This window comes from Mustela putorius, unplaced genomic scaffold, assembly GCF_011764305.1.
Source record: "Mustela putorius furo isolate JIRA1106 unplaced genomic scaffold, ASM1176430v1.1 tig00003867_pilon_pilon_pilon, whole genome shotgun sequence".
In the NCBI taxonomy this organism is placed as follows: Eukaryota; Metazoa; Chordata; class Mammalia; order Carnivora; family Mustelidae; genus Mustela; species Mustela putorius.
The window spans coordinates 20,579,927-20,604,033 of NW_025422019.1; the positions used below are offsets into that span (position 1 = coordinate 20,579,927).

Genomic DNA, 24,107 nt, shown 5'->3' on the forward strand with positions numbered 1-24,107 from the left:
GGCCTTTGAGATTTTTTAAAGATTCAACGAGGAAATAATCACCTTAATTAATGCTAAATAAAAACCTGATATATGATTACAATCTAAAAAGAGGGTAAATTAAGCTATACCAAGAAAGTGGCCTTAGTATATAAATATCAACAGATTAAACCTGCGGTCTCAGAAAATAATAAATAGCTGAAATAAGGAGATTTGTGTGGAAAAGCACTAAAATATCAAAATTTAAAACCAGATCAGAAAACTTGATCGTAAATTTAAAACTGTTGGATGTGTGTGCCTGGGTGGCTCAGTGGGTTAAGCCTCTCTCTGCCTTCGGCTCGGGTTGTGATCTCAGGGTCCTGAGATTGAGCCCCACATCGGGCTCTCTGCTCAGCGGGAAGCCTGCTTCCCCCTCTCTCTCCACCTAACTCTCCTACTTGTGATCTCCCTCTCTCTGTCAAATAAATAAATAAAATCTTTAAAAAAAATAAAACTGTTGGATATCTAAATCCTTATTTTCATGATTTTTTTTCTATCAAATGATTGACTCTAACCTTTAGAAATATGTGAATTGTGTAAGACTGTTGATTCACAGACCTGCACCCCTGAAGCAAATAATGCATTATGTTAATAAATTTTTTAAAAATTTCCTATATTATCTATTTCTCTAATTATTTAAATATTAATATATTAAGAAGAACAACAGCAAAGCATATTTTACTAAAATCATGAGTCTATGATAATCATGGGAAGAGATTATAAAGCATTATAAGGTGCATATTTGCTAATGAACAACAAATTTTAATTGTGCTTATCTATATTGCCTTATAAAAGAGTAAACAATGGAATCAATCAGTTCCTTGACTATTGAGAATATCCTTTCTTCATTCTAGTAGAAGATAACAGACACAACAAATAAATCTATTTTTGTATGATGGTGTAACCTAGGTGTAAAAGTTCTGTCCCAAAGGATCCTTGTAATACTGTTAAGAAAAGTTAAGAACCCTCTCCTGTAGAAATCCAGAGCTCCAAAAAAAGGGGGTTCAGGTACGCTTTGGAGGAGGTCAGTGACGCTGACATCTAAAGGCTTAGATTTAATTTGCCACTGAAATTTCTTCCGTGTGATCTGTCACCCAGGTGGTTTTCCATTAGCTTTGAAGCACAGCTTAGCAGGGGGCTCCTGGCTGATTTCTCTCAAAAGCTCATTCATTCAGTCACCTGAGCATTTACTGGATGCCTACTGGTGGTTGGCTGTGGCATTAGAGATGGACAGCCATGCTCTCTGTTTGCGGACTGCACTTAAGTTCAGTGGGATATACAAAAGTGCACATCCGTAAATACCATCACATACACGCTCCAACGCAGGTGTGCCCTGTGTGCAGTAGCCCAGAGAGAAGCACTTCACGTGCCTCGGGAGGAAAGGTCTGCAAAAGCTGGGAAGAACACTGTTGTGTGACCTGAGGGTTTCCTTCCTGTAACAATGGCAGTGTAATCAGGAGAGTTAGGCTCCTTCCCTGGGGCTGGCTTACATTCCACCCACTGGGGGTCAGGGCTCTCAACAGCATTGTAAATTCATAAACCCAAAGAACATCTAGGAGACCATCTGGTCTAGGGGTTCCTAAACCTGGTTGGGCCCCAGCAACACCTGGTGCCTTGGCCCCAACCCAGAGACGCTGAGGTAACACGCCCAAAGGCCCTGAATAGGCTTTCTCGCTGTGGCTGTCACGGGGGCCAGCATACAAGGACAGTGGAATCGAACCACCTCAGTTTTCACAAGGAAAACTTTTGAGGAAATTCATACCTACAGAAGTGAAAAGACCCCACCAAATTTCAAGAACATCAGAACAGCAATGGAGAAACATCTGGCAAAGAAAATTTCAGCTCAAATACTTTCAAAAAGTATTTTCAAGGCACGTGACATAAGCTATACATAATAGGACTATTATGAATGTAATAGAATAGAAGGTCAAGAACTATATAGTGGGAGAGAAAAACTTGAAGAAAGTTGGGTTTAGTAAAGATACGTGTTGCAATGAGCTATAAATTAGCTCTGCTCTTCCTGGTAGGAAAAGTTAATAGGAAACACTGAGTAGAAAACTTTTCATTCTTTAAGGATTCTTGACTTACCAGGAAAAATACTTTTGTCCCTAGGAAAATATTCTAAAGAAAAGTTTGGCAGAATACTACGCCTACAGTAGACCCTTAAACTGGCAAACAAAGCAGTGAATGAAAATATGAATATATGTGTTACCAAAAAAATGTTTTTCTATGGCTATTTCCTACGCTAACCTTTGAGGGAAGCTAAGAGTGTACCAGTAAATCCTGGCTTGTTTGGGCATTTGCAGAGAGTGACATTAGCACAATATAATCAGGTCTCTAACTGCCGAAGTAGAGACTAAATATCCTCCCTGCCAATCAAAAGATACCACTTTTGATGCGGTGGGAAAAGTTCAGTCGGAGAGTATATCTGTGTGCATGTGTGTGTGTATAAGGGCAGGAACAAGGATGTACTGGCCTGCCCTGGGGGTGAGCAACACACTCACTCCAGAGGCTATGGGAGCCTATGCAGAGGCTTATCCACCATAGACAGAAAAGCATAGTGCATAGCCCACTGTGGTTCCCAGACTTTATCCCAATAAGGAAAGTCACCATTTATACATATCTGTAATTTCATGAAAATATACTATATTTCAAATTTTAACACCAGCCAGGGTCTATTTACTTGTTTCTTACCATGTTTATCTCTAGGGGAGAAGATGCAACTTCTAGTATACCTTCATAGATACATTTTTTTTTTTTAAGAATTGCCTTAAGGAAGAAATTTAATTAAAAAAGCATTCCATTGTAGAAGAAAGTGATTCATACTATTTATAAAAATAGAGTACCTCAGCGTTTACATTTCAGCAAATTTGAAATCCCCCAATTTTTCAATAAAAAGGAAACATATTCTAGCTCCTAAGAGTTGAATTTAATAGTTTTAAGCTACTTTTTAAAAATCTCAAAAACACTGAAGCAAATTTTCCATTCAAAAGTGCTACTCTTAGGACGTCTGGGTGGCTCAGTCGGTTGGGCCACTGCCTTCAGCTCGGGTCACAATTCCAGAGTCCTGGGATCGAGTCCCACATTAGGCTCCTTGCTCGGCGGAGAGCCTGCTTCTCTCTCCGCCTCTGCCTGCCACTCTGACTGCTTATGCGCATGTGCACTTGCTCTCTCTCTCTCTCTCAATCTGAGACAAATAAATACGTAAATAAAATCTTTAAAAAAAAGTGCTACTCTCTAGTTCTGATGTGCATAATGTAATCTAGGTTTGTGATAAACTCTTTTGAAGACTGTAATCCCACTACATTTTAATTGTAACAAATACATACATCAAGTGTGATTTAGTTCACTTTTTTATTAGCCAACTATCATTGATGATCACCATTTTCATTTTTATTTGCTGTCTTTAAACTTCTTATTATCACATTTTAAAATATGGAAATTCAAAGGCTTTACTAAAACTCTCTGAGCAGCCCTAACAACTGGTAAGAGCTGTACCTGAGGCAAAATGAAGCATGTGAATTTCTACTAAGAGGGAAATCTTATCCAAGAGGGCAATATCAGAGGAATTACTTATCCATTTGCCTTATAAATGAAAATTAATAGAGGTGGGTACCCTGGGCAGAGTGTCTGACAGAGCTGCACTCAAAAACAGTTTGAATTGAACTGACCTGAAGAAAACTGAACTGAAGGAAACTGAGATGGGGTTAAAAGAAAAAAAAAAGTGTTAAGAAATTAGGTCTATGCAACATGTTGATCCCTTCCCAATAGCGCAAAGATAGAGTATTTAATTGGCAGAGGCCAAAGAGGTCACGTGGCTCTGCTTCTCACAGCCAGGAATCTCCTACCATGGTGGGCCTCAGTCCCGGAGTGTCTGTCCTCCAGGACACATTGGTCAGTTTCTGGAGATATTCTTGGTTGTCACAGCTGGGAGAGTGTGCTACTGGCATCTAGTGGGTAGAGGCTAGGGATGCTGCTGAACATCCTACAATGCCCAGAGCAGCCCCATTTTCACTACCCCAACCCTTCACTCAAGTAATTACTTGGCCCAAAATGTCAATAGTGCTGAGGTTGGGAAACCCTGCCCTATGGCAAGACCCAAGAGATGACCTCTGCTTACCCCTTTTTTCAAATCCTTTATTGAGGCATGATGGACATACAAAAAGCTATACATTTATCACATATACACTTGGAGATAAGTATTCACTCATGAAAATATCACCGCAATCTATGCTATTAACATACCCATCACATCCCTGTGTAAGCACACATTACCTCACATGCATGTCTTTACAACTGCTCCCTTTACGAAGAAGACCTCCCTTATTTTGAAATTCATAGTGATAATATTTGTCAAAAACACTACACAAAAAGAAGTGCACTCATACAATCACATTTGAAGGTCACAATCCCATCTCCTGATGTTACTATTAAATTTAGTATTCTAATCTGTTTATATGACAGGAAAAAATAAAAGCGCACTGTAAATAAATTCACATGAGAATTTTTGTTGGTTGTGTTATTTTTAATTCTTCTATTGTTTGGTAGCTTTTAATACTTGAATTCTATTTCTTTTTTTTTTTTTTTAAAGATTTTATTTATTTATTTGACAGAGAGAGATCACAAGCAGGCAGAGAGAGAGGAGGAAGCAGGCTCCCCACTGAGCAGAGAGCCCAATACGGGGCTCGATCCCAGGACCCTGGGATCATGACCTGAGCTGAAGGCAGCGGCTTAACCCACTGAGCCACCCAGGTGCCCCTTGAATTCTATTTCTTAATTTTTTTTTAACATTAGACAGCTCCTCTTAACTGCTTCCTATGAAAGATAAGGAAACTGGCATGCTTGCTTATCTTCACCTGTGTCTTCCATTTACCTCCAAATTTTTAAAATATTCTGTTACTTAAGTTCATTAATATTCATTGCAGTTACATTCCATTCTTAGACTATATTTCAATCATTCATGCTTTGTGTGTAAATCCATTCTAAACACTAAAAAACAGCATTTAGAGAACTGAAACGGTTGAAATGGAAATCCCTGTAGAGCCACAGTGTGACTGAACTAGAAAAGGAAACGGAACCCCATACCTTTCCAAGGTCAGAGGCTAACGGATCCTTTTCCAGTTTCCTTCACTTCTGACTCCTATTCAGACACCACTATATCCCACATCATCCCCCCGTTCTATATTTCCACTTGCTTGGCTGAGGTATTTCTTTGAAAATTGTTCCATATGGAGTGAGTAGCAATTCCCCTGAGATCCTTGCATGCCCAAGTCATTTTTTATTTTCTCTGCTTTTTCTTTCTCCTTTTTCCTTCATACTTTATAGTTTTGCTATTGGTTCAATACCCCTTTCCTCTCAGAACGATGAAGGCATTATTCCTTTGCTTCCAACATCCAGTGTGGTTAATGAGATGTGTATGCGTGTGTGGGGGGGGCGTAATCTCGTTTCTCTGAAAACTCTCAGGATTTTCTATTTTCTCCTTCAAGTTCAGAAATTTCACCAGATTTTTTTTTTCTTTTGAAATCAGCCCCTTCAACACTGTTTTTTTTGTTGTTGTTGTTGTTTTGTTTTGTTTTGTTTGTTTTTAAATTTTTTACTATGTTCCCTCCCCTCACAGTGCCTGTTTCTGGAGCATCTTAACTGGATTTTCTGAATTTGTCTTCTGTGTCTCATCACTGTTAACTCCTATTTCCTATTTTGGTCTTTTGGTTCTGTTGTGGCTGACTTCCTCTTAAGAGTTCACCAGCATGGGTGCCTGGGTGGCTCAGTCATTAGGCGTCTGCCTTCAGCTCAGGTCATGATCGCAGGGCCCTGGGATAGAGTCCTGCATCAGGCACCCTGCTCAGCAGGGAGTCTGCTTCTCCCACTCCTACTCTCCCTGCTTATGTTCCCTCTCTCTCTCCATCAAACAAATAAGTAAATAAATAAAAAATCTTAAAAAAAAAAAAAGAAAAAGTAAAAAGAGTTCACCAGCATAAACTTTAGCCCTGCTCTTTTCAATCTTTTCCTCAACTTCTAAATTTCATCTGTTATACGTTTCATTTCCAGGAATTCTTTTTCATTGAGTAATTGATCTTTCTTCATAGCAGTCTATTCTTATTTTCAGGATGCAATAACCTCTTGAGTTTCTGAGAATACTAATTAGGAATCCTTCAAATTGAAATCTATCCACTATATTATTTGTTTCCTGCAGGGTAGCTCCTCTTCTTCCTCCTCCTCCTCCTTTTTGTCAATGATTTCTCTTAAATGTCTGGTGATCTGTGGTTTTTTAAATCTATGAGTCAAAAAAAATCACACTAATCAAGATGAAGAGCTGTAGGAGTTTGGGTCTCCTCCTCTGATAGAGTTCTTCCTTTAGCAGGAGTTCTGATCACAAGCTCTCTCTAATGGGAACACGGAGTGTTGATTCCTTAGGATGTGTAGAACTGTTGGTCTAAGCAGCCCAACTTTTTCAAGTCTACCAGACACTCTTAACCTGAACATGACATCCTAAATGAAGCAAAAGAAGGACTGGAGGAAAAAAAAAAAAAAGTTGGCATTTATTCATCCTCTTGTCTAAATGATACTTTCCTGATACCCAGATCCTTGATTCTGCTCTAGACATGCCTGGTTCTCCAAATTTTCCCGTGAGTTGCCCTGTTCTCATGAATTTCTTCTCTGCTTAAGTTTGTCAGAGTCAGCTTCCGTTGCTTGCATACCAAGAAGCTAAGATGTTGCCGATGGAAAGGAACGCTGATCTTTTTTAAGCTAATACTAGGTACTAGGCATTTTACATTTTTTAGACAATCATCACAACTTTATGAAATAGCTATAATTGACATTATTTTATGAAGAAACTGACATTGAGTAGACGTATTGGCTTGTCCAAGATGCCAAAGAAAGCACTGAATCCAAATCATTCTGTCATCAAAACCTAAGCTTTCCCTCTACTCTAAAGGATCCATAGAGTATTAAGGATGCAGACCTGGCTGCAGTTTGTAGCATGTGATGAATACTGGACAAGAGATTAAAGGCTAGAAACCCAGGCCAAAAAAACTTAGATACCACATGTTAGGAAAACGGGAATCACAATCTCATTCTTAAAAGTAGAATGACAGGGACACCTGGGTGGGTCAGTTGGTTAAGTGTCTGCCTTTGGCTAGGATCATGATTCCAGGGTCCTGGGATCAAGCCCCAATGTTGGACCCCCTCTTCAGCAAGGAGTCTGCTTCTCCCTCTCCCTCTGGCCCCTGCTCATGTGCTCTCTCTCTCTCTCACTCACTCTGTCTCTCAAATAAATAAAATCTTAAAAAAAAAAAAGTTGAGTGATACAGTAAATTCAAAGAGGATTTAAGAAAGCTGATTCTATGGCATGTGGAATGAATTTAGAAGGCTTGTTTTGGAATAAAGTAGACCAGCTAGAAGCTGCTGTAGTGATGAAATGGCACCAGGTGGAGAGGAAGAGACAGTTTACAGAAGGATTTGGAAGGAAATTTCGTAGGATTTTGTGACTGAATGGATATTGTAGGGGATGAAGAAAAATGAGCCAAAAACGACTAAAAGATTTCCAGTTGCAATGGGGAAAGCTGAGTGAATGTATTTACCTTGCCTCCCTCCCAGATTTCCCACGACATGAACTAGGAATGCAAAAACAAGAATGAATGCATAGTGGTGCTAGAAAGAGGAAAGGAGCCAAGAGTCCACAAGATGTGAGAACCTCGAGAGGAAGGAAAGAAGAGTGGATCAGAATGATGCAAAAGCCAGATGTGCTGAATAGCCCGTAATCAAAGACAAAGGAGAACAACACCTGAGCAGTAAGCTGGGGTTTACTCCCAACCACCCCTCCCCATCGCTCCCACCCACGAATACCCTCTTCCCACCACCAAGCTCAGCCCAGGGAGAGCTGGGAGCTCACACAGGTACCAGGGCTGTTCCCAGAAGGCTGCAATGTCTGTCCAGTGAGCAGAAAGAGGGCTGAGGCTCTAGATGCTCACCCTTTAACGTGAGGCTTCATTCATCTTGGACAGCTTACAGAATTAACTCTGGAATCTGCCACAGAAAGTTTCTAGTTACAGCCATAGATCTACAAAAAGAATGAAGGCCGTCCCCCAGCAACGGCTGTTCCGAAACACACAAACTTGGTTGGGGCAGGAGGATCCGGGGGATTTGGTGTAAATTCACAGATATGAAGTTAATTTTTAAAAATTAAAGTAATAGCGTATATGATATTACACGAAGTAAATTTGAAGATGTGCAAAGATGCATACTTTTCTTTTAAAATAACAAAAGGGACTCAATAAAATTTTTAAGAAAAAAAATCTGAGGGGATAAGTAGTCATAATGGTAATTAAATGTTTCCAATAGATCTCTCCTGAAACAAAAAGCCTCAAGTGGATTAAAATGATTCCCAACAACCTTCCAAGGCAGAAGCAATTCTCATCTTAATTTCTCCCAGAACTAAGGAAAAAAAAAAGAAGTCTTTCTAATTACGACCTTAGAATAATCCTGATGTAAAACCACTTTTGTGGGACGCCTGGGTGGCTCAGTGGGTTAAGCCGCTGCCTTCGGCTCAGGTCATGATCTCAGCGTCCTGGGATCGAGTCCCACATCGGGCTCTCTGCTCCGCGGAGAGCCTGCTTCCCTGTCTCTCTCTCTCTGCCTGCCTCTCAGTCTACTTGTGATTTCTCTCTGTCAAATAAATAATAAAAAATAAAAATAAAAAAATTAAAAAAAATAAAAATAAAAATAAAACCACTTTTGTTATACTTTACTTATGTATTATTATCAATGTTCCTAAATAAAATACTAAGAAGATAAAAACACATGTACCAGTATATTAAAATATAGATCATTTAACTTGGTTTAAACAGCTTAATATTGGAAAAATTTTAGGAAAAATATTGGGAAAATTATGTTATATAAGTAAGAAATACATGGAGGTTAGCATTTTAAAAATATATGATCATTTTGAAGGATGCTAAAAACATATTTGAAATCGACCTCTGAGATCAACAATTTTTTTAATGTAAAATATAAAAGTATATTCTTAACTTGATAAATTACCAGAAGCTAAAAGTAAACATATTGAGTGAAGTGTTCACTGACACTGGAAATACAAGAACTCTTTCTTTCCCAGTGTTAGTCAACAGTATTCTGAAGGTTTTACTCAATACACTAGGAGAATAAAAATTTTAACTCAAGAGGCATCAATGTTTACTAAAGAGACAAATGTAAGATTATTTACAGGTAATAAAATTATCTATATGTAAAATCCAGGAGAATCGAATTAAAGGATTATTAAAAAGAATCTAGTTCAGAAATAGAACTCATACAAACATAAATACACTAAAATAAATATCTTTCCTTCTATGCCAGCAAAAAATAATTTTAAAATGTCAGGCATAGAAACAGTATCCACAACAACCCCATAATGTATAAAATATCCAAGGAGTAATAAAATAAACAACAAGGGCGCCTGGGTAGCTCAGTCCTTAAGCATCTCCCTTCAGCTCAGGTCATGATCCCTGAGCCCTGGGATCAGGTCCCACATTGGGCTCCCTGTTCAGTGAGAGCCTGCTTCTCCCTCTCCCCCTCCCCCTGCTCGTGTTCCCTCTCTCCATGTGTCTCTCTCTGTCAGATACATAAATAAAATCTTTAAAAATATATATATAAATAAAATAAAATAAACAACAATTGTGCAAGAGCAATATAAAAGACATATAAATTTAAAGCTGTAGAAAAAAAGAATGGAAAAATTAAGAAAATTAATAAGAATAAGAAATACAATGGTTAAATATGAAAACACACTTCACCTTCACTATAAACAATGAAGTTCTTTCCTCTAATAGATTGGAAAAGTTAAAAAAAAGAGAAAACACTATCCAGATAGGAACGCACATGTGCCAATACACTGTGTGTGGTACTCTATTTTGGTATTGTTAGGGGGCAATTAGGGGACAATTTATATTTATCAAAAATCATATTGTACATTCCCAGCATTGAACCAGAATTTTCAACTCTAGGAATTCATTTTACATATTTACAAGTATATACAAAAACTTCAAAACAGTTAAAATATTAATAAGGGATTGATCAAATACATTAATGGTATGTCAATGCTATGAAATACTATGAATCCTCAAAAATATAAGCTGTTCTATATTATATAAAAATGGCCATAATATATATTCTATAACAAAAATGTTATAGCACATTATGTTGTGTTGATATAATTATGATAAAAGCATACATATCCATAATTTCTGGAAAAATACACATTAAAGTATTCGTAGTGATTATCTCTTACTGTGAGATGGCAGAAAGCAGAAAGGAATGAGAATACCTATTTTAAAAGTTTCTGAATATTTAAAAAAAAAAATTTAAACAGAAATCTTAGGTCGGTTTCCCCAGAAGCAGACCCTGAGCCAGTGTTTGAATGCGAGTGATTTCTAATGAAGAGGTTCCAGGGAAGTCTGGTAAGAGTGTGGAGCTGCAGGTGAGAGAGTGGAAGGAAACCATGGAAATGTATGATGTCAGGCAAAATCCACTTGAGGTAGATTCAACCTGCTGCCTCAAAGGAAACTCTGGAATATTCCGCCAAGTCTCCAAGCAAGACAACCCTGGCACCTGTGAGTCATTTGTTAAAAGCTGGCTGAAGGGGGAGGGAAGAGAACAGAAGGACATTCTGACTCTGAGTGCTTCCTGGCAAGGTGCATCCAACACCAGCACTTGGGGGTACTTCTTTGCAGGAGATTTACCGTTGTCCAGAGTTAGAATGGAAATCAAAAAGTGGAGGGGAGGGGGTTGTGCATAGAAATGTTAAAAAGAGATCCAAAGAGATCAGGATGGAGAGTCAATAATATACTACCTTTACAAATGTAAGAAAGGGAAAAGAAAACAAGAGGAAGTTTGCTACTGCTAAAGAACAATCATATACGGATGCTCCCAAGTTCAGCACAAGGGTAAGTACCTACTATGTAGCCCGGCCCCATCCCCCAGGCTCCTTCTCACATTGCGACCTTCTCCTTAGACACCTGGGATTAAGTGGCCCTTAACAGAAATTAAGACCGTTTGCTCTCTTCCTGTTCATCTTTTTCATCTCAAGTGGTGCAGGTTGAGATCTTGAGAAATTAGAGGAACTCTTAGATCCTCGGTTGATCATAACTGGAGCTACATTTACTGGCCAAAGTACTTGGCAAACTGGACTCTGGGAGATTAAATTCTAAATGGAACTGCTGACCAAAGGACATGATCCAAGAACCTGTTTGTTGTGTTTACCTTCTTTGACTTTATGACAAACTTGTAAAACTTTCCTAAAATGAATGAGTTGAGGTTTCTACCTCAGCATGGACACTGAACAGAGTGAGGCGTTCTGGAGGTCAAAGTCAGATCTCATGACCTTCTGCTGTGAGTGGATACTGCCCTGACCTTTTAGCTGAACTATCTTTTTCTGGTCTACAGCCCATTTCTGAAACCTTCAACGCTTTTGTTTCTTCATCTGCAAAGTGGATGCACTAAAGTCATTACTGTTCTGCTTACCTTTCACAGCTGATGCGAAGATAAAACACAGGATCACATATGGGAAAAGAATCTAGTAAACCATGTAGCGCTTTATACCTAGTCACTTGTCTCCACAGTCTGAACACAAAGATACCAGACATTAAAAAGGGGGAGGTTGTGACTTGAAGATCTGAACCCATGAATATTAGAAGGCACTTGTTCAGGAAAGATGTGACTTTGAACATGGTGAGTGGGTGTGAGTTGGTAATAAAACATCCGAGTCAAAATGAACAGGGAGCTATGGAGATATGGTCTTGGAGTCTGAAGAGCAGGTCAGGGACCGAGGTGCAAATTTGGGAGTCATCGACATGGGATTAACAGGTGAATTCACAGTTATGGAAAACACACGTTTGAAAACTTCACCTCCCTTTCTTTTTTACTGATCCCAATTGTCTTCTGTTTGGGTTATTAAAAGTAAGACTTTGTTAATAAAAATGATTGTTATCACTACTGCAAAAGGTTAAATAGTTCTTTAGAGTCCCTATTCTCTTATTGCATACATTATCCATTCAAAATGTCATGCGATTGTCATACTCAATCGAACACTTTCAGTAGTTAAGTCTGTACACATAAACGAGGGGTAGAATTCTGGAATGGGAATCACATGGACTTTATATAAATTAAACATGCGGTCTCCCTCTGCAAATAATCTAGACTATTTCTTAAGTTACTATTGTGAATGAATAAATATACATCTATGTAACTTAAGGTAAAACTGATAAGGTTTTTATATTGTCAGTATTATACTACAATGCTTGAAAGTCATAATCTTGCATATTCTTACATGAAGAGAATTAAACAAGTGTTTTTATGACCATAAACTTAGCTTATCTGGCCCAAACAGTAATATCACAATGTCAGGGTTCTTTTTTCTTTTTTTTTTTTTAATTTGACAGAGAGAGATCACAAGTAGGCAGAGAGGCAGGTAGAGAGAAAGGGGGAAGCAGGCTCCCTGCTGAGCAGAGAGCCCAATGCAGGGCTTGATGGATCCCAGAACCCCAGGGTCATGACCTCAGCCAAAGGCAGAGGCTTAACCCACTGAGCCACCCAGGTGCCCTGTCAGGGTTCATTTTTAAAGACATTTACATTGTTTAATATGTAATTGGAGTGAACCCCAGGACTAGTAGGTCTGTTTCAGATGGCTCCTTTCCTAATGTTAAGACCACTAACATTTTCTCCACCTTTGATAGGGTCTCACATGCCAGTTCTTTGTTGGTTTTCTTTTAAAATTTCCATACCATTTACATCTAAATTCCTGAAAACTTTTTAGTTAGTTAAAACTATTTCTGATTTAAATAGGCTGGATTCTACTGAGGTGTACAAAAGTCACATGATCATTTTCTGGTTGAAGTACAGTATTACAGCGTTACGTTGTTTATCTTAATTATTAGAATTTAACTCAGCATCAATTTACTTTTATTTAAATTAAAGCAATAACAGGATTTTCGTAGTTTACAATTTAAAAATAGTATAGATGGGGAAAAAAGCCTGAATACACCATTTTAATTTAAATTTTATTGATTTTGTGATTATATGGGTTAAATAAATGTTCATCAATTCCCTTTGCCTACTTTCACTAATTTTCTCTTCCCATAAACAGTGATAACATTAATCAATCTTGCAGTGTTTTAAATCTACTTCTAAATACACATATCATTTGTGATGTGGCTACACAGCATAAACTCCACGTAAAACTTATCTTTAAAACAATTATGTTTGTGTTAAGACATACTTTAAATTTTACAGTAATTAAAGATGTAATTCATAAAAAGAAAAATCCAGAAACACTGTTACCATATGATAAAAAGGAAAGTGATGCAAGAAAGCACTTTTCATCCACTTTATCATTAATGACTTCATTTATAGATGAAGGGTTGAGGTTGTTAAGGGACTTGCACAAGACACATACACACAAATGTGTGGGCAACATCCACACACTCACACTCTCAGAGCAGTCCTACTCTGCTTACTGGTACATCCACAATGTCTCCTGTCGTCTCGGTGTGGTTGTCTGGGTCAAAACAGCCAGTCAGTCAATATTTGTTGAGTGTGCAATTTATTTAAAAATGGAACATTGTTGGGGCGCCTGGGTGGCTCAGTGGGTTAAGCCGCTGCCTTCGGCTCAGGTCATGATCTCGGGGTCCTGGGATCGAGTCCCGCATCGGGCTCTCTGCTCAGCAGGGAGCCTGCTTCCTCCTCTCTCTCTCTCTGCCTGCCTCTCTGCCTACTTTGTGATCTCTCTCTGTCAAATAAATAAATAAATAATCTTTAAAAAAAAAAAAAAGGAACATTGTTCATTCCAATACACAAATGGAGACATTTAAAATGCCCCTCTTGATCTTATAGTTTTATTATGAGAACAGAACATGATAAACTGTATGGAAGAAACTTGAAAATAGTAAGTACGTGCACCTTTAAGACAGCATTATTATTGTAATTTAAGTATACAAAACTTCCCTTGTCCCTTATCGTACGTCCATAAATCAAGGACAGACAAAATTGATAAGAACGGCAAGTTTAAAGACATTATTTTAACTTCTTAAATGATCTGACAAAGAAAAAAGGAAAATACGATTTGTAGCTTTTGGGTTTAGATAATGACATTTTAATTTTTAATGGTCATTCTACAAAGAAACAGAATCCCTTATTATATACTGATCTTATAGCACAATGAACCAAACAGTTGTTTGAAGGTTTTTATCTAGATTTTCATAAATTAAAAATAACCTAAAATGAACGTTTTCAATCATATCTTAGAATTCCTTCTATAATATGAAAATCTATGCGGTAAATTGTTTTAAATCCTTTTTTTAATGGAACAGGGTTTTGAAATAAGGAATGGAGTTGTATTAACACCATTGATCATTTCAAAAATAATTTTTGAAAAATCAAGTAGATTGTTAGCAAGTAAAAACTCATAAAAATAATCATTAGGGCATCTGATTTTGGCACGGTAAAAAACACTTATGATGAAATAGTGTTTCAAAGTCTTACAACAGTGCAATAAATGGGTTAATTGGGAAAGGATTATTTAAAATAATTTAAACATTATAATGTCTATGCCAGACTAATACAGAAATTAGTTTGTTAAATCATGGTCTTCCGTACTGTACGAATACTGCGAGAGTAACCTCACATGGATGAGTGCTCAAGATCATTTGGACCAATTTTTTAAAGCAGCTTTAAAATAATTGACTCCCAGATCAAGATATTAAATGCCAACTTCTTACCAGCAATAATGCTTATGGCTAAGATAGAAATGAGATTCTCTACAGAAACGCTGACACAGCCCTAACTGTAGGCACTTGAGTGTGCAGCTGTAATTCTTTTTTCAAATCTTACCCAGCAATGCTTCAGGTAAAGGAGTCCACAGAATATGTAAACAGTAAGAGACAGTCTTAGAGCTTTTACAAAATCACAAACCTGTGACACATTTATATTCACCTTTGATTGCTACTACCAAATGTCTAAATCATTCAAAGTGTATTGATTAGCTCTTTAACAGGTAAAAGGTGAACAACATATTATAAAATCAACATTTCTTAATTCATTCGATTTGCAAGAGCTACACATTTTAAGCTGACAATGTAAAACCTCTAAAAGGTTTTCCAAAAAGCCTTCTGCCTTATTGAGCATTTTGATCACTAATCAAAAACAATACAAAAAGAATCTTAAAGAAAAACAAACAACAACGAAGATTAAGAAAGCTTTTCTTTTCCATTTGGAAATCTATTAAGCTATAAAATAAGTTCCCAAGAGGAGTCAATCTCCTATGTGGAAGGCATTTAAAACTGAACCAGATAACATAAATCTCAGAATAGGCCAAGAGAACACAACATGCACGGAGAGATGAATGGCGAGAATAGAGGACTTAGCTGTCTAATCCTAATTCTCATTTTTAAGAACGTCTAAGATAATGGTGTTTTTAATGAGGAATTAATTGTAATGCCCCATCAACTCTTAAGTCGTAGCCATGATATTGCAGTATTTTTACGGCTGTGCGTTATCATCATCTCGCCAAGAGACTATTGATCCTACACTAGAAAATACTGTTTTGATGTTTATTGATCAGAACTGTATGAGGGAAATTACGATTTTTGAATGGAAGACAGTCATGAGTTACCACTTTTTGTAAATACGGAGCTGAGAATAATATATGTTATGAATATCATAGTAAACAAGGAGCTGAGAATAATGTATGTTATGAATATCATAGTAAACAAATCCTAAAATTACTAATTTATTAAAAGATAAACAAAGGAAGTTCATGTGGGAAGACACTACACAATGAGGATAAACTTAAAATTATAACACCTTTCCTCACAAGGGTTCTGATTTTATAGAATTCTAAAAATTCGCTATCTTACATCACTTCTAATTTATATTTTACTTTGTAAAATCATTGTAACACAGAAAAACAAGATGAAATGTATGACAAACTTATTTTAAAAATCATCACTGAATTTTAACTTAAACTCAAGCTAATAATCTATTTAAATTCAAATTTAATCTTTTACAATCTGCATTTTACTTAAAGGCAAAAATCACACTTATTATGAGTCCTAAATTATCATGTAAATCTGTAAGAAGTTGTCATCTGGAGAAGTCTTTACTTTGCATCATGTCAGGAAATAACACTCATTATATTATAATATTAATTTCAAATGCTAATTTTCTCATCATTAGATGGCAGAAAAGAAATAATGTGTTGTTAATACAATAATAAAGAATGGTTGCTGAATAAGGATTTCAGAAAAAATAATACATTCAGGATTGATATTTAAATTTTGCAACTGCCTAGCAATCCTATTAATTAGGAGAGCAATCTATCTGCTAAAACACTGGACGCAGGAAGGAGAACTGGACAAGGGCAGCTAATACGCACGTACTTCATAGGCTACCTGCAATATTTACCAATTCATCCGACTGTTTTCTTACAAATTTTAAGTATTACAAAAACAAGTAAAAACATTCTAGTTATTGTACCAGTATCATGTGGTTATTTGGACCCATTGACTTATTTGGACCCAATTCCATGTGACTGTTTTCGATGAAACAGACCATTTTCTTAAAATTCCATTTCAAAATCCCCAAATGAATCCACTACTGGTTTAAAATACTTAGCGTGTTTTAAAAAGTACATTCTTCAGGTTGCCCAGGTGGTTGAAAAAATGAAATTTAATTCCAGCAATAATCCAACCTTGCCCCCACTTCTGCACTCCCCCCATGGCAGATCTACTAAATACAACTATGTCTAGTTCCTAGAAATTTAAAAGTCCAGTTTCACATCTAGAAAACACTTTATCCACTTGCTGTTGGGACTGAGCAAGTAAGTCCAATATCAGCTTGGAAAAGGTAGAATAAAACTGTGAGTCATCCAAAGGGTCCAGTTATGACCTGCCCTCCTTGATACCTGCCAGGGTGGGGTACATGGTGGGCCTGGGGAAGGTTTCATTTAGCTTTACCTTCCTCAGTCACTCTGTTTTCAGCTCACATCCTAACCCCCTTGTGTTGTGTGGCTGGAAACAGCTCTAAGAATGTGGAGAATGTAAACAGCCTTTTATTGTCCAAAAGGATGGCAGAGTAAGGAATGTGTGCTTATCACACAGCTGCAGCTCACACCTCACTTACCATGATAAAGTGCTCCAGGAAAAAAACATTACAACCCAAGCACAATCCAAAAACGGATTAGAATTTGACATAAGCTTCCTTAAAAATGAATCAATCAATCCATGCTGTAATATTAGAATCTAGCTCTTAAGGAGGGTATATAATCCCTTCAAGATGTATTTCCTATTTCTTATTGACTCTGGTGGTGTGAAAAAAAAAATGTAACATTTCCAATACGGTGGCTGATGGGAGAACTTTTTCCCATCATATGCCCAAATATATTTCCTCATCTTTAAGAGTCTTACACAGTGGAACAGATACACAGTTCATGATCACTGAATGCAAAATTAAATTAACTAAGAGATTCATGAAGATATCCTGGAAATCTTACTTAAGTACCTGATTTCTCTAGGCCTTTGGAGTTTTATTTATATACACCATACAAATGCTGCTGGTTAGACCATCTTTTATTGGAATCCAGCTTAAACATTTTTAAAAAGCAAGTGATACTAAAGTCTAATGTGGCATATATGTTGCATGCACAATGCCTTAGATGCAAAATTTATTTTAATATGCAATACTGTATATAGGCAGGATGTGATGGCTCCATGAAGGACATTTGGAAACATCACTGCATTTTCTTCTTGATGTCACTGAAGAATTTCTTACCCAATGCTGTGCAAGTAAAGCTAATCTCTGTTGTAACCAGAATGGACAGGCCTCTCCTTATCCTCTCCCCTTCACTAAGACCTTTTAGAATCCCTTCCATTCTCAAAATGTGCAAGTACTTCGGCATCTACAGTATCACACATCTCACAGAGAAACTTTCTTAAGTTAGTTATCTTTCCCTCTAAAAGGAAATAATAGAGAAAGAGAAAAGAGAAAGAGAAGAGAGGAGAGGAGAAAAGGAGAGATGAATCATTCTCTGAGAGCTTGGTTTCCTTAACCTTGTTTTAACAGCCCAGAGCTAACTGAGCAAAATCTTAAGTGTAAGGACCAAAGAAGCCGTGGAACCTGGAGAAAACCCTTAACAGCACTGTATCAAGGTTAAGTGCCTAGAGAACAACTGAAATCCACAGGCGAAAGCAGTCCCTTTCTCTATTTTACTTTAAAAGTTGTCTTCTGGAAGGTTTTACTTGGGATCTTCCTTAAGTATAATTAACTAACAGTATATATATATATATATATATATATATATATATATATATATATAATGGAGGCATATTTCGGAAGGAGGAGAGCGCGGCGCCACGCGGGAAAACCAGGGAGAGAAGATAGTTAAAGGACTAACAGTCACCTAACACCAACAGTTCTCGCCGGAGAACCCTGAACCACTCTCTAACGGCCTTCATATTACTCAGAGCCCCCTCAGACAGACGAGGTGGGAGAGGTCTTTGGCAGCAAACTGCTTAAGAGATTCCGGAGAGGGGGCTCCAGCGTGGAGTTGGGCGTGAAAGTTATATCCCGCAACCCCACCGGCGCAAAGCCCCATCCTAGTCCCCTGAGCCAGACGGAAAACGAAGACAAATCCAATCTCCCCCCGATTCCCAAATCTGTCTTTTGCCTAAGTTTCCCCTAGCAAGGAGCTACTAACTGACACTGAGAACAAGGATGCACGAAGCCCGGTTTGAAAGGAGTGTCATCCGGGCAAAATACCATGTGAAACACAAAAACCACCAAGCCCCTCAAACTCTGGCCTGGAGGCAAATCTTGCGGATCATCCTCATCGTACCCCTCTACTCTCATCCCCTCTCGCATATTCTTCCCCGGTCACTTTCTGCCTACTTTACCCCAGCCCTCAAGTCCCAATCCTGGCTAAACCCTCCAAACGCCTCTAGGTCCCCCTGTTAAATTCCGCGATTCTTCCCCTCCAACCCCTAAAGCAACCCCAAACTCCTTCCACCCCGCGTGCTCCCAGCCCCGAGGTCCCGTGCAACCTCAGTCTCCGCTTCTGAGTCGGCCACGGACGCGGTTTTCCCGCCGAAACGCGTCCCCCGCGCGCTAGGCGCGCGGCGAGCCGGACACTCACCAGCTGCAGCAAGCCGGGGACCACGACGAAGGGCAGCGGCCGCAGGCGCATGGTGCCGGCTGGCGCGGCGTCTCACGAGCTGCGCGCCCTCGCCTGCCTCTCGCGCATCTCCACTTCGAGGGGCAGGACTGAGGACGCCAGGGACACCGCGCGGCGCTTTCCTCCCGGAATCCGAGCGCAGCGCCGCGCCGCGCGGACCCGGTGCGCGGGCGGGGAAGGGGGAGGGCGGGCTGGCGGGAGGTGCTTCTGGGGCCCCCCGCGCGCCCCTCCTTGTTGGGGGCCTGGAAAAGAGCGCGCTGTGCCGCTCGAGACCCGCACGCTGAGCGGGGCTTCAGGGGCGCCCGAGGCTCCGGCGTTCCGGAGTCGGGGTGAGCGCGGGGGACGCCCGCGGGCTGGAGGCAGTGGCTCGGGCGCTTTGGTGCCGGGTTTCCGCTCCAGGCTGCTCTAGTGATCCGGACCCGCGGTGCGGCTGCCCGACAGAGCTCAGCGCTCCCTGGAGTCGGGAGGAAGGCCCGGAGCCTTCTCTGTCCCCGTCCCCGCCCAACGGAGAGCCGGTCCGGTGACTCGGCTGGGCCAGCCGCCCTACCCACTGACCCGCTCCCGTTTTACTGGGGAGGTAAGGGCGGGGAGGAGTCTCCCTACAAGGATGCAAGGAAAAGGGCTCCGGGAGAACACACAAGGAGTTTGGAGGGAAGGCAGCAGGGGTCTGGGCGGGGCGTGGGGGGCAGCGAACAAGAAAGGCTGATGTGGGGAGGTGGAGGTGGAGCCCGGGACGCCCCGGGAGAGCGCCCCACTTCACCTCCGCGCCTAGCTCCAGAGCCTCAAGCGAGGAGTGCAAAGTGTGGCTGGTGTGGCTGAAGGGATTTCTGGAAGTGCGAAATAGTGGGAACCGAGAGGCACTTGGAGGAGAGGGGTAGTGGCAGAACCGTGAGAAACCGAGCTAGGTGTGCGGTGCGGGCTCGACTGGGTTTAAAGATGGTATAGACAGCTGGGTGGCCGGGAGACCGACAGAGCTGGGCCACACAAACCTTCCGCCAGGACGCGGGAAAGAATGGAGAAGACCCGGCAGCAGCTTTACACTCGAGAATCTTGGAGAGGGGTGTCTTTGAGCCACGGAGAGGCTGCAAACTTGCAGCCAGTGAGCCTCACCCCCATGTTAACCACATGGCATTGGAGAGATCCTTAACCTTCAACTACCTCTGTGCTGGACATTCCAGGAGAAAAGTCAACTGGCAGTGGGCCTCAGACTCCTCCACTGTTTATGGTGGATGAGAATTTAACCATCCCTCATCAACCCTTTTATTGAGCAGGTGGGAAATTTAAGATCCAGAGAGAATAAAACTACTTTTCCAGGGATGAGTCTCGAAGCAGCTGCTTCAAAAAGAATGAGCAAAATAAGGTTATTTCCTGCTTCCAGAAACGCAAAACTCTTACTTATGGAAGAAAAACATGTTGAGGCAAGGGAGAAGAACTGCAATTGGTTTCCAGTCTTCAAAAAATAAAACAACAAAAATGAAGTTTGGGCTGAAATGTTAGGGGAAATTCCTAGGGGAATTTTAGGAAAACCTTTCTTCTCCGCTTACAACCCACCTCCCATCCTAAAATAGAAATGAAAAGGGAGTCGAAAAGTCTTTGAATGGTCCAGGACCGCGTTTGAAGCAGGGGGGTCTTGCAGGTAGGTTCCAAGAATAGTAGGATTACCTTGGGTGCGGCAAGATCCCACCTTTTCACTGGGTGTGCCAAGATTATACAGACGAAGAGAGAGAGTATTCTGGGATCCCAGTGTGACTTTAAAAGCATGTTGTTTCTGAGGCTACAGGTGGGGTATCTCTCTAACATAACTCCATTCTGTGTATGGAGAGAGGAAGGTAAAGGAGGGCCATGTGTTCTTCTTAACCCCTTGCCAAGCCTGACTGGGAGTTCCAGAACCCAGTAGCAAAGGATGCACCAGCTCTGTCCCACTTCTGCTTGTCCTCAGACTCTTACTATTCCATGCAACTGCCTCTTAGACACAATCATTATTTACATATCTAAATCTATAACTCACCTCTTATAGCTAGCCCTCAGGTCCATAAAAATTCTCTCTTCACCAAGGCTTAGAGGCTGCTTCTAGAAAGCTTTTCTATCCTAAAAGCATAAATAAGATCATTTCAAAAATTGGAAGAGATCTCTATGGGTTGATCCTTTTGTCCAACTTTAGGTCCCTGTGTAAGGCTGCATGCTATTTATAGACAGTCTTTGGGAAACAAAAAGGACTAAATGGGGAAGGGTTTGGCAGACATCGAGGAACCCCTTTTTAGAGACATGCTGCTAGAAGAGGAAGGGGAGGGCAAAGGACTTTGCGAGATTTAGATTCATTTAGACTTGGTGTCTGAGCCTCAGCTGACTCATCTATAAAACCAGAAGGTGGGCTCCCTTCCTGACTTAGTAGTTTCTAATTCTGTTATCCTTAACTCTCTAAATGATGAGTGGTTGACTTAACACTCAACTGAAAGAAATAATTAAGCGATTTAATTACTGTAATACTTAACTTTTTAAGGTGGCTCATATTTCTTGGGACATCTCTATACCTTTGTGGACACACCATTTTAAGGGGACCTAAACTTGGAATGTGTCTGAGTAGTACAAAGTATACTCACCAAGGAATACGCTGAAAGGTGTCGAATTCCATGCTAAAAGCTAAGGGACATGAGTGAACTTTTGTATTCCATTGATTGATTAAGATCTGGTATTACTGTGCTGTTTCTTTTTTTAATAAGGTGACTACTGATAATTTATTCTATTCCGCTGTGCATACTATGGGAAAGTAGGAGAAAGGAAGGAAGGAAAGAAGGAAGGAAAAGAAGGTAGAAAGGACAGAAGAAAGGAGAAGAAACAGGCAGAAAGTAGCATTTAATGTGTTGCTTTGTCCTTCAGAATATACAGTCTAATCAGGAAACACATAATAAACAACACAGTAGACATTACAGGAAAGTGTAAGCTTAAGTGCTACCTCGTACAATTTGAGGGGAGAAAGATCATTCTAAACCAACACAAAAGCTTCATGGCAGAGATGAAATGGGAGCTGGCTCAGTTGCCAAGAATGCCCGAGATGAGTCTATGTGGGAGAAAATGGGAAGAGCCATTCCATGTGGGAGGAAGAGCTTGAGCAAGGCAAAGTGCAGGGACTTCGTATGCCATCACTGATAGATGGACAATAAGTAGAGCAAAGTGGCTGGAGGAAATATGTTGAAGAAAAGTGAGAGGAAAGTTAGGTTATGGGCTAGACAGTGGAGATCTGAGAATGCCAAGCTGAACAGGTTAGCTTGATCTGCAGGAAATAAGGAGTCTTACAACTTTTTGGAGGAGGAAGGTCACATCAAGTGGCAAAGATGTACATGAAGGGTGGTCTTGAGAAGGAGGTCACATGATGAGATGGCCATGGTCATTGGAAAGACAAGAATGCAGAGATGTGGGTGCATGAGCTGCTGTAAAGGAACAGTGAGCTGAACTTGGGGTTGGAATATTTTTACACTTTCCTGGCATATTGGAGGAATTTTTTTTTTCTTCACTTTAAACATCACCACTTTCTCTCGTATAGGCAATTTAACAGCTAGAGAATCAGATCATTGCCTTTTCATTTTGCAAGGGTGGTTTTCACAGTGTGAGGGGAGTGAAAATTGTCTTTTCATACAGACAAGTGGCAGAAAGTGGAACCTAACAAATTTTACTGCCATATGACTCCATTGTAGCCTTTCAAACAGGCGACTTACAGGGATGCCAATGCTTTGAGAGCAAATTTGTCAACTTGTTGCTCATCTGGACCATTAACTTTCTTCTTAGGCTTCTCTGTACTTACTTTCTCGCTCTATTGTCCATTGGCACCATCACCAGCACATGGATAAGAATATTCTATGCAGAGTTGCATTTCAGAGTCGCAAGAGATAGTAGACATTAACCAACTTTCTCACTTTATGTTTAAGGAAACAGACACTCCAAGTGTTACGTGACTAGCTGCAGGTCATCGGGAGACGGATCTGAAGCTTGATTCAAGGCCTTCAGCTTCCTATGCGGTGGTGATCTTTCCAATTCATCACTCTGCCTCAGGTCGTTTTCAACTGGCCGGCAGTTATAAAAGTTTTGATGTAGTGAATGAATGAACCTTTAGTTAATAAGAGTTGTGGGAATGATCTATGGATGCTAAAAGCCCCAGAGTCTGTCTTATTATTAGAAAAAGATGTGTGACTGGACTGAGCCTGAAGCATCGATCTGGCAACAATTTTAGAAGAGTGAGACATGGGGAGAATTACAAGGTGTGGGGCTCCTCTGCAGCCCTCAGAAAGTGGGGTTCAGGACTCAGGAATATGGCAGTACCTACCCCAAGGAAAGAGAGAATCCTCGGAGAGCCTTTGGAACTCTTAGACCCCTGTAATAAGCAGGTGGGCTTTTAGTAGCGATTCTTAACAACTTAAAATCTGTTTTAGTTCCCACTCTTGTTGAGTAACTGAATATTATTGAGTCGCTATTTAATAAAATATGATGCCACATGACATTGATTTTAAACCCTGAATGCACATGGAGTCACTGGGGAATTTTAACATCTCTCACATGGGCTTGAGCACTGCTATTTTTCACCCAGTTTTCATTATACAGTCATGGCTGAGAAGTACTAGTCTACCAGAAATGTATTTTTTCCTTCCTTCCTTCTCCCCATTCTCCTTCTGTTTTTCTTCCCGTCCCCCTTCTTCCTTCCTTCTTTCCCCTACAGAATTGTAGCCACCCCTCCAACTTTGGAATGCATTGAGGTTTTAATGGAATATTGTTTGAACCTATTTACATTCTTAGTTACATAGGACTTCCAGGAGAGAACTAGAGATCTTCTGTGTAGAAATGTCTGGGGAATTTATAAAAGTTTTATCACATAAACATCTCA

The 24,107-nt window shown here is 40.0% G+C and overlaps 1 protein-coding gene across 1 annotated transcript in view; it reads right to left on the bottom strand.

The window, feature by feature from the left end:
- NXPH2 (neurexophilin 2) overlaps positions 1–20,011 on the bottom strand; it is a 114,641-nt gene extending 94,630 nt beyond the window's left edge. Inside the window, exon 1 of the mRNA XM_004778363.3 lies at positions 19,196–20,011. Within this exon, the coding sequence (XP_004778420.1) occupies positions 19,196–19,246 (51 nt within the window). The 5' untranslated portion in view covers positions 19,247–20,011. The remainder of the gene's footprint in view (positions 1–19,195) is intronic.
- Positions 20,012–24,107: the final 4,096 nt, after the last annotated feature.